The sequence below is a fragment of the Accipiter gentilis genome, chromosome 14, assembly GCF_929443795.1.
Source record: "Accipiter gentilis chromosome 14, bAccGen1.1, whole genome shotgun sequence".
NCBI lineage: Eukaryota > Metazoa > Chordata > Aves > Accipitriformes > Accipitridae > Astur > Astur gentilis.
In genome coordinates this window covers 9,738,649-9,750,281 of record NC_064893.1, presented here as the reverse complement: position 1 = coordinate 9,750,281, position 11,633 = coordinate 9,738,649, and the positions used below count along the sequence as shown (strand labels likewise).

Here is an 11,633-nt window from a genome sequence, read left to right as displayed (position 1 = left end):
AGCATACATATGAACAAGTAGAATGCACTATTAAGAGGCTGCCAGATAAAAGCAAGGCAGAGGATTACAAGTAAAACACTTGAAAGAAGTAAGCCATTTTCTGGTAAGGTTACATTAAGAAAGGAGATGAAAACATCTAAAATAAGTTATTTCCCAAGAAAGATGCTCCATTAGGAACTTCCCTATGCATTTTCAGATTATCATCTTAATGTTAATACTGGCAAAATCAGAATCTGCCTTCTGTTGTTCAAATCTGTTCCAAATAAATTCAAGTGAAAAAGCATAACTTCAGTTAGCAGCTTTATTTGAAAGGATCCAGCGCTTCCACTATAAAGAATATTTACCTCACTATCTAATGAACATCCTCTAGCAAAACGTCAACAACAACATTTTGGTGAGGTGTGACATGTCCAGTGTGAAACAACATTACAGAATCAGCGTGTTTCATTTTTTTCTTCCTACTTATTACTTCCACTGATGGAATTTTCACACACAATGCCACTTCATGGCTACATTAACTATGCAAAATAACAACTGGAGTTTCCACCTCAGAGGCATCAAAAAACCTTAATGCTTTTTTTTTTTTTTTTTCTTTTCTTAACAAAAATAAACTCCTTTCATTGTAGAGAATGACCTCAGTTCTTCAGTAAACTCCTGTTTGCTATTTTTCAAGGAATGTTGATGGTTAACAATTAAGAACATGACTACAGAAACTAATACCCATAAATTGTAGGTTTACAATGAAGTAAGGTAGGAGTTTCAGTGTGTTATTAGTATTAATAAAAAGTTATTTTAAGCACTAGAAGCAAAAAAATATACCATTCGAAACAAAAATTACTGAAAAATAATACCAGTCTACATTTTCTTGCTATGGCAGCTTCTGCTAGATCAGATGTTTTTGGTATTTTTTTAGTCCTCTGGCTCATACCTGAGGATTAACAAAAAAAAAAAAAAAAAATAATTAAAACAGAGTAGAAAATATCGAAGAAACATTTTGTCTCTAAAGAAAATATGAAATCCAAGTAATAAATTACTACCACTAGTGATGCACTCCTGTCAAGGTTCACTGTATGACTTCGGGCACAGACAAATGTATATACTTTTTAGACTATTTTCTCCTTTTAAAATTGGCCAGTTTATCAAACAGTAGAATGAGGGAATGGCCAGGAACCCATCCACAAATCCCTAGACACAGGCAGAAATTTAAACAGAAGTTTTAAGTTCCACCTCTGTCCCCCTACACCATAGGTCTAAGGCATCCATGTTGCCAAAGCTCACTTGACATTTGCAGAATGATAGTCTTCTACGCAACATAATGGCCAGGGTGCATCTTTCTTTACTCAATACCCTGTTTATATATTGTGGACTTGTCATTCCCATAAACAAGTGTGGAAGAAATAAGATAATGCCAAAGCATCTGGTACATCTCCCGTCTCTATCTCTGTGTGTAGCACCTGGGGGCTTATCTGCAATATCCATGAATATTTTGTGTCCTCTCCATACGAAATTCTCCCATTACTTGCTACACGGTAGCTGCTGTTGCACATATCCGTCCTATGCACCTAGCATCCATTAAAAGGATTGGCTTGTCAAAAATCAGGAACAGCCTAATAGAAATTCTTTTTAAGGGAAAATTTATAGTCTGTTTTAGACACAGCTTCACATTTATAAAAACAAAATGGGAGCAGAACATGGATCCAGAAGAAGGATCCTGTTTGGACAGACAGAACAGCACCACTTACTTGGAAAGCTTTTTACGTAGATCCTTTATCTGTTCATTCTTCTTAGTGAGAATCTCTTTCATGTTGCGATAGGCAGATGTTTGCTGAAATTTCTTCTCCAATTCCTACATAACAACATCATCAACATACTATTTACCAATTATGAAAACCAGCCTAATATGCTTTTTAAAAAAGATTACTTGCTTTTCCTCCTCAAGTTTCAGAATAATAGCTTCTCTACCTAATTGAAATTTAGAAGTCCACTAGTAGATTCAAATAAGATTACTGGGAGAGACAAAGAAACACAAACTTTATTTTCTAATAAAATCAGGCTACAAGTCTTCTGAAGACTGGGAATACACTTTTCATTGAAAAATTTATGTGGAGACAAATGTAATCATGCAGTTAGTTGTTGTTTTGCTATTTTACATATAATGCGTGTGTTTTCCACTGAAATAACAAAAATACTCAGGCACAAGTGTGACCCAGTAAAGTCTGCATGCTGTAGTGTATCCTTGTTAAATTACTAATTGGTTAAAATGTGAGTAAGGATCTCATCTTTACATTACAATAAAACGCTAACCTTTTCAGCTGTGGATAGCTGATCCTGAAGCTTAAGCAAGTCATGTTTTGTTGTCACCAAGTTCTCTTCCAAGAATTTTTGGTTTGCAGTAGAGTCATTCAAAGTCTTCTCAAACTGGCATTTCAAAGCTGCCACCTTATTCTCCAATTCAGTGATATCCTGGTTTGCATTAGTCTTCAATAGAAAAAATATTTTAAATATGTCAAATGCAAGAGAAGAAATATTTAAAAGTCAAGTGCAAAATTCCACATAAAGTTGGTACATCTTAATTTTTAATAATTATGTTCACATTATTCCTACTAAAAAAACTAGTTAAAGCACTAACTAATTTATAACTTTAAAAATTTGTTAATAAATGCATTTTAAAGATGGCTGGAATGTCTTCTCTGCTAAGTTGAGATTTCACGTTCTTGTACTTCACTTCTTTAGGAATTAGGTGAAGCCAGAGCATGAAGCATATCAGAAGAAGTTACTTAACATACTGAAATAGTAAATTACAGTTTAAGATCTGAATGTCTACGCTAGAATGTATTTTTAAAGCAGGTAAAGGATCACAGGCATTTCAAAAGCCATTAGCGTAATACAGGTAGGAAAAGATGAAAGTGTTAAGGCTCATTATCAATCAGGTACCGATATTGCACTGTTCTCAGATACATTATAAAAAAAGCCTCCACAGTGGCTTGTGAAACAACTTTCCTGTTTCCTTATGAGAAGAAACAACCCAAACTCTTCTGGCCATCAGTTCTGGGTCACAAAACATTTTATTCATGTAACTGTTCTACGGATTTCCATTAAAAAAACCAAAACCTCTCAGGTTTAAAAGCTCAACTTCAAACTCTCAAAAGTATAATGACTCAGGTTGAGGCCAAACAAGCAGCACCTTAAAAAGAACAAAAATCTAAAACTAAGGAAGTTCTGCTCCTTTTTCCATGTGGAGGTTTCGTGGTTTAACCCCAGCCAGCAACTAAATACCACGTAGCTGCTCACTCACTCCTCCCCACTCCCAGTGGGATGAGGAAGAAAATCGGAAAAAAAGTAAAACCCATGGGTTGAGATAAGAACAGTTTAATAACTAAAATAAAATAAAATATAACAATAATAATAAAAAATATAACAATAATAGTAATGAAAAGGAAGATAACATAGAGAGAGTGAAACACAACCCAAAAAAAGACAAGTGATGCACAATGCAATTGCTCACCACCCACTTACTGATGCCCAAGCAGCGATCTGCCCCTCCCAGTCAACTCCCTCCAGTTTATATACTGGGCGTGACGTTCTATGGTATGGAATATCCCTTTCGCTAGTTTGGGTCAGCTGTCCTGGCCATGCTCCCTCCCAACTTCTTGTGTACCTGCTTGCTGGCTGAGCATGGGAAACTGAAAAATCCTTAACTTGGGGTAAGCGCACCTTAGCAACAACAAAAACACCAACACTGTTCTCACACTAAATCCAAAATACACTGTACCAGCTATTAGGAAAAAAATTAACTCTATCCCAACCAAAACTAGAACAGGAAGGTAAGATTTGACCATAGGAAACCACCTGATAATAGTACCTGTACAGAAGGAAAGTTTATTTTGAATTTTGAGACAGAGTCCAAGGCTGCAATGATGAAAACCGCTACATCATATAATGTTTCAGATCGGAATAGACAGTGATCATTTTTCTCAGCTGTGACATAAGTCAATTATGTAAAAATTAGAAATCCTCAAGTTAAACTGAACCAAAAGAGCAGTCACTCCCAAACCGTGGTTCACACTTGGTGTGTGGAACCATATTAACTATTAAAAAAAAAAAAAAAAAAAAGCCAAGGAAAGAAAAAAGGTAGAAATCTGCTGAGCCAAGAGTTGGTCCTTAAGAACCATTGTGGTTTGGCAGTCATTTGTGTGCCCAAAGAGTTTCAAAACTACTGCCTTAATGAGCAGCTGGGTTCATATGATTTTATTGACACCCATCCTATAAAAATACAGAGTGAAACCAGATAAAATTCAGCATTTTCTCCAAACAACTAACACTTTAATTGATTAAATAAAGTAGTACATTTCAGCACTATATCTACTAGCTAGTTTCAACAACATATATACCCTGTAAATAGAAAATGTAAGAGCTGGAGAAGAAAGTGACAGATTATAGAGAGCAAATTAGGACATGAAAGCTGAAGATACTCAGCAGCCCTGACATTGAGGCCAATTCATGTTTAACCAGAAAAGTAGGATGAGATTTGTTTCCAATCTTTTAAAGCTACAAACACTATTATCCAGGATTTAATAAACCCCTTTAATATTTTAAACCCTTAATAATTCAAGGCTTAACAAAACAGATAAAGAAAATATTTGCCTGATAAATCAAGTTCCCTATTAAGTAATATTATTGAATACAGATTTTGAAAGTTACTAGATAAAATTATAATATATTAAGCAAGCCAAGTACATACCATAAACCAATAGAAAGCAAAATAAAAAGAAATTAGGATTAAAACAGGAAAAAGTAAAGTGAAAATGTTTTATGACATTGAACTTCACTTCCAAATCTGTAAATGCTGCCGGAATTTTAAAAAGTCAGTTTCTCAAAATAATGGGATTAAAGTGTTCTAATTTTGTTAAAGTTTGAACTGAAATATTTTAAATTTAAGAAACAATCACACATGAACAAACTTTAGAAAATTCTAATTATTGACAAAATAAAGGTAGAAACTTAAAATAATACTAAGGTGACCTGAACAGACTTATCTGTGTCAACCTGCATGACTTCTAGCTTCTTATGGTTTTTTTTCTGCAGTAGCAACTCACATTTGAATCCTCATTTACAAAAAAGATTAAGAACCTTAAGTAGTAAAAATAAACAGTGAACCATTTTTGACAGTATGCTGATATGGGTAGAACAGCATAAAATCAAACATTTGCCATCTGACCCACTATCATTGACATTTGTAGCAAAATTTCAATTGCCATTTAGGAGTATAGGACACTGGTCAGTTAGATATAAGTATTTAGGTATTTAAAGTCTGAAGCAAGAAGCATCAAGTCTGGCTTGCTCACATCAATATCAAATGTGACAAATGCTGGAAATAATTAGCATTTTATTGTTGTTACAAAACCCACGTTAGATATCATTCTTTCATTAGTAAATGGGAAGAAACAAACAAACAAATCTGTATCTGTTATACAAATATCACCTCTGAGAATATGAACTCTGGAATACTACTTCCCAATAGTACCTGGAGTAATACTTTCCAATAATAATTTACCATGGTCTATGTGAGACAAAATACATGCCATAACATCAACTAACATTCTGGATTATCTGCTGACTGACAGAGCAGCAGGAAGAGAATGTCAGCAGGAACATGACAATACGAACTTTAACTTTTGTATTTCCAGAAGAGAAACACACTGTACAGACCAACTTTGTAGATGTACAGGCAACAGTTGTGTTAAACAGGGGGGGGTGTGGGGGAAATCCTAATTATATTTACCTTTTGATCTCCTTGGATCATCTGTAAATCCTTCAGTGACTTCTCTAGCTTGGACTTCTCATCTAGTGCAGCTGTAGCCTGCAATACATTGAAAATGTAAAACCTCAAAAACACATTTTAGTTGAAAACACAAGAATAATAACCATGGGATTCTTATTTAGATACTTTTTAATATGTAAACAGCATTAAGTATCCAATCTTACAGGGAATTTACCTGTGTTTCTATGGTCTTGAGTCTGGTCTTCAATTTTTCATTTTCTTCTTGGAGACAAGCAACTGTCTGGGTTAATGAATGAGAAGGAGTTTGTGAACACTTGTGCTATTTTGAATTTTCCCAATACTGCAGGTAAGAAAATATGCTTCATAGCTTAGGAAAGCAAACAAGCTTCTAAATGTTTATAAAAATGGCCTTCATAAGAAATCAGTAATCCATTTATTTATTGTGTTTTCTGCCTCAGTCATCAGAAATTACTTCACTTAAATTTGGCACATGCTTTACTGAATTAAGATTAGTGAGCTCAGCATCTTGTTAGTATCAAGATTCACAATAAAGAAAACTGTGCGTTCAGAAATTCAAATCTCATCACTGCTCATCATTTGTATTTTCAATCAACAGACAAGTAAGAATTGATTCTTAGTTCCTGTTTAAAAGGGACAAATACCAGGTTATTGCATGTTCTGTGTCACAGGAAATAACCATGTTTTATCAGTCAGAGTAAATTTACCATATAAACTTTGAATTATTTTTGAAAAAAAAAAAAAAAAAAAAAGACATCAGATGCACATATTCAACAAAAACTGTTATGAAACAGGTTTGGAAATTATTTTTGAGAAAGAACTACATTGAGCTAAGTAAAACACAAGTCTGAATTCTTGAATGCTTTAATTATCTTAATGACTAACAACAGTTTGATTCAGACACTATACTTGACAGATCATTTTGGTAATGCAGGCTAGAAGACAGAAAACGCAACTCCTCGCTAAATATCTTCATTGCTCCTAACTTAAAAGCATATTGTAAGAAGTGTGGCATTTTAAAAAAGTTCAGTTGAACTAAATGAGTTTAACACCTAATAAAAACTATCAATGACATTAAATACTGGAATGTGTTTTGTAATTCTGAAAATCTCTTGCAAGTGGGAAGTCAGATGTTTTCAGAACTAGTAAATCCCAAATTCTTTAAGTGTCTGTTTCTTTAGGAGGATTTAATCAACTGACATAAGAAAAAAACTGAATGTAATAAGATTGACTTTGGGTGATACAGAAAATGTTTGATAACCTAATCATTTCAGCCAGCTACATATTTTAATTTACTTCCTTGTTGGAAAGCCAGCCAGCTGCATGGAACAACCTGAATACTGGTTTCTACTAATTTACTTCATTAAATGGAAAAATAAATAATTACAAAGGCCAAAATGTCTTTGCAAAAGAAATGTCAATATTGCAATACGTTAGAGATGATAAACGCACAATAAATTTAAGCGGCTTTACAATATTTATTAACATATTAGCATTTTCCTTTACATTCTGGGGTATATTACCTTGACGTATATATAGTGACAGGCACAGTATACAAATACTACTGTACAGCTATCCAGTTCAGTTGAATAAGCAGAATGGTCATTGACCGCAACCACATGAACAGACAAGTTCTCACCTTGTTTAGCAGCTCTGACCCACCTTCATTTAATGGAGCCAGTTTTGGTTTAATGAGATCTGCACTGGGCTAAAGAAATAATAAAGGTTAAAAATTTAAATTATACACATTTCTAGGAGGAAGAAAAGTATTCCTTTAGTCTGCAAGATAGCTACTGACAGTCAATTCAGCTTTCTTTTGTAAAGCAAATTAATGACCTTGTATTTCAAGTTCATTTTTTACTGGTACCTTGGCTCCTAAGTTATATACTTCACTTTCAGCTAAAGTTAAACAAAAGTACTGCAGAGAGACATAAAAGGATTGCAAACTTGAATTTACAAAAGACTACCGATGCTACAGCAACCAAAGACAAAGGAGCAAGGAAAACAGAAAAAAGAATTTGAGTGATTGTAAGAGTAAAAACTATTTACACAGCTCCAAATAATTTTCTTATTTTAAGTATTCAAATATAATATATATATTAACTAAATATACCTTTACACTACAAACCAAATAAGGTGCAACCATAATCATACAAGATAAGCTAGAGTGACATCTGCATTGTGGAATCTTCTCAGCTGTTGACTCCATGTTGGGACAGCAAATGTCCCAGTCTTATCCCAGTTTCCAGGAGGAAGGGAACTCGGGAGCAGACGCTCCAACACATCCCTGGTCTGGCTGACTTTGGGATGAGCATTATGAGACATGCCCTGGATGCGCAGAATCTGCAATCTGGAAACAGCCAAGGCAATTCAGCGTGAGCCTTGGTGCCGAACTGCAAAATGCTCGTTTTTGAAGACTTTCAAAGATTGTTTTGAAAAAAGCGTGGGGGTTTTGTTTTGGTTTTCTCTCAAACACAAAGAGTCAGTACTAAGTATTTTAAACATCTGTCATGACTCCACATGACATTTGATTATGATTTGATTAAAATAAAACTCTACCTTCTTGTTCGAAGATGTAAATTCTGACTTTTCAAACTCAGCAACCTGTTCCAACAATTCTCTTGAAAAGAAAAATAAAGGGAGGCATTTATTTACTAAAAGAGCTATGCTATGAAACACACTTTACCAGGCTGATGCTATGCTCATTATCCCATGTGAGATTCTTGTTAGAAGTACAGAATGAAGTTCTATGCAAATATAATAAATGCAACAGATCATGTCATGCAATGGTATGGTATATGCATTAGAACTGTCAAGATTTAGCATCCTTGATTAAAATATAATCTACTCAGACAACAAAGGCTTTTTAGTCAAATCCTGTCACCTGCTCTTAACTGATTAATTAAAGTAAGAATATTACCAATAAAAACATCTTCCAGACAAATCTGAAATCATTATGTATCTTGCTACTTTATAGATGGAAGACTTGAAACTAACTGATCATCAATACAATAGTAAAAGGTTTCTATGGTTAGGAAAAGAATGCAAATATTCAACACTTTGAAGTTTTCTTATTATTGAAAGACATTCTGTATGTCCCAGTATATGTTACCGATTCTCCAATTCAGAGACGTCTGTCTGTAACTTAAGGTACCATTTCTCAGCCTGCGAAAAGAGCTGCCGCAGAAGTAAAACATTGGTGTAAGTTGTATTTATGAGCTCTGACTCCACTTCACTGTGTACAACAGTCCGCAGTTCATCCAGCATGTCTATCACCTCATCGACTGTGAAGGTCTCCTCAACAAGTCTAAACAGAGTAGTCAAGATGAGTCATGTAAGATAAAGGTAACAATTTTGGATTGTTAATAGACTTCGCTACACAGGTATCCCTCTTATATAACGCCATGTCCTTCTGAAATCATTCACTGTCAGTAGTTATTAGATGACCACGGCACTACTAATTGGTTATTGTATTTAAATTTTCTCTTGGAAACATTACAATCACAAATATTACTTCAGCTATAGTCTTGCATCAAATTTAGAAATCAGAAGCAAAGTATAAAGCAATGTCATGCTGTCGATACCTATGTCAATTCCTAAGAATTTGAACAACTTAGTTTTACAAGGACTTGACTTGTACCATTCCAAAAATTATTGGGTGTTTCTTCCTCACTAAGAACATACAAATGTAAACAAAGAAAAGTCGTCCCATAAAGCGTTTAAACCTGCAATTGTTGCTAGCATATTTTGCTTTATTCTTGCTCAGAACTGCCCCCCACGGTACCTGCTGTCCTTAAGGTCCTGAAAACAAGAATCCACTGTTTTGAGACACAGGCCACGCTTAAAACGAGCAAAGCGCATGTAGTTGATCACTTCATTCTGGTGGTGCTCATTAAGGCCTAGCTCTGCCTGCCAATAAGGATATAAGCACAAAGACAAATGCACACTGAAGTAAGTAAAAAGGAGCACAAGCATCATGAAGACTTGCCTTCCAACTAGTTTCTGTGCTTGCTTTCATAGTGTTATCATGTTAACTAGTATGTTAAAAAACAACCATATTTTCATACATATAATCCCTATATACCTCACATAAGTGCACCGCCTCTAAAAGCGCCAGTGCTTGGAAGCAAGTCCTCAAGTGACCAGTTCCCTCGGAAAAGTCACACAAAATCAGAGACAATCAGAGGATCAGAACCAGAAGGACTGTAGGGGAGAGGAAGCTCTTGGGTAAATTTGTATTATGTGTACATGTGTATAAAGTAGCCAAATGATGTATCTTTTACAGACGTGCTAACAAAAATACACAGGAAAGTATGTTATGTTTCTTTGCTAGTCTATATGTAAAATCTTGAGACTTCTTATATAATCTCAAATGATAATCTGAATTTGTTTCTCAACAGCCTATTGCCCAGAAACAAATATTCCCAGGGCAAATTAAGAAGGAAGTGTTTTTAAATCTGGCTAACTAGCCCTTCTATGCATGCCTCTATTTCAAAAGGAGGAGTATTGGCATGGCCAATTATGTTAGAATAAATCTTGCTCTTGCAGGTAGCACAAGTCACAAGGAGGCACAACAGGGCACAAATGGGAGTTTATCATCACAGTCCCTGATGAGCTGCTACAACCAAAGGTGAAGTCTATTTTGTTTACTCCAGTGTACTTAGTATTGCTGGTGTTGGAGACAGCAACGTAGCAATTCAGACAAACAATCTGATCACCCAGTCCTTATTAAACCAACTGCGCAGGGTAGCTCCAGTCAAAATGCAATACTGCGATAGCTGGATGAACAATGCTGAAAACGTGAGCGCAGACCCCAACTGCCTGGAAAGTAAAGGCAGCGTAGGAAACAGCAACAGCAGTAAAGAAAACAAGCTCTCACAACATGGTTGCGAGTCCCACATCTCCCACAAAGTCCCACATCTTACAAATGAGAGATGATAGGAAAAGCTCCATTAATGTTCTCTTTGCTGTTGCTAGGTTTTCTTTCGGTGAAAAGTTTCTATTCATTACAGACAGAAAGGCAGACAGTGCTGAAACCTCACAATCTAGAAAACAGCCTCGAAAGGAAATTAAACCAGTAAATAAACATATCGGCGCAGGCCAAAGCCGCTCGCCATCTCTAGGCCCGCCGCGCCGAGACGCCCTTCAGCAACCGGGGCACTGGATCCCGCACAAACCCCCAGCCCCACTGGTCTCCACAGGCGGCAGACCTACCCGCGCCCCCCCCGGACGATGGGCCGCCTCTCCCCGGTGGGACTTGACCGGGCCGCCGCCCTGCCCGAGCCCTGCCCCGGCGCATGGCGACGGCCGGCCGAGGCGGAAAGCCTCCTCACAGCTGCGGCGGGGAACAAGGCCGGCCAGACGGCGACGCCGCCCCCCGCCCGGGAGAACTGAGGGCCGGCGGCGCTGCTACTCACCATGGCGGCCGCTTCGCCGGCGCTCAGGCAGCGGGGCTGACGGTTGCCATAGAGAACGCAGCCTCGCGAGTACCTTCGCTGCGCTCCTATTGGCGGCGGCTGGCGTACGTCACTCGCACCGCCCGCCCCCTCCTCAGGGGGTTGCGCAGCCGCCCTGCCAGCGCCTCGCGCTCTCGGCGGGCGGTGGCGCCCGTTTCTCGGGGACAACCGCCGTTGCCCGCCGGGAGCTCGCGCTGGGCCCGGACCCCGTCTCCCCCCTGTCACCGCCTGCGCATGCGCACCTACCCCCCCCCCCCCCCCCCAACTGCGCGGTGGCCTCTCAGGCCCGGTTGGGTGATGGGGGCCGGTCGGTGGAGCTGCGGGTGCCCTCCTTCCCGATGGAAACGGGGGCGGGCGGAGGGGGGAGCAAGCAGGTG

At 37.7% G+C, this 11,633-nt stretch overlaps 1 protein-coding gene across 2 annotated transcripts; it reads right to left on the bottom strand.

The window, feature by feature from the left end:
- Positions 1-559: 559 nt before the first annotated feature.
- Positions 560-11,339, bottom strand: LZTFL1 (leucine zipper transcription factor like 1). Of its 2 annotated transcripts, none has more exons than XM_049816506.1 (10): positions 11,218-11,339; positions 9,585-9,709; positions 8,913-9,107; positions 8,360-8,420; positions 7,440-7,508; positions 5,997-6,062; positions 5,783-5,860; positions 2,305-2,478; positions 1,743-1,846; positions 560-928 (listed from the first exon to the last, which is right to left on the bottom strand). In XM_049816506.1, the coding sequence occupies exons 1-10, from the start codon at positions 11,218-11,220 to the stop codon at positions 910-912; spliced, it is 894 nt and encodes a 297-aa protein (XP_049672463.1). In that variant the 5' UTR covers positions 11,221-11,339; the 3' UTR covers positions 560-909. The 2 variants fall into 2 exon arrangements, with proteins under 2 accessions (XP_049672463.1, XP_049672464.1); XM_049816507.1 differs by having other exon boundaries at positions 2,305-2,463.
- Positions 11,340-11,633: the final 294 nt, after the last annotated feature.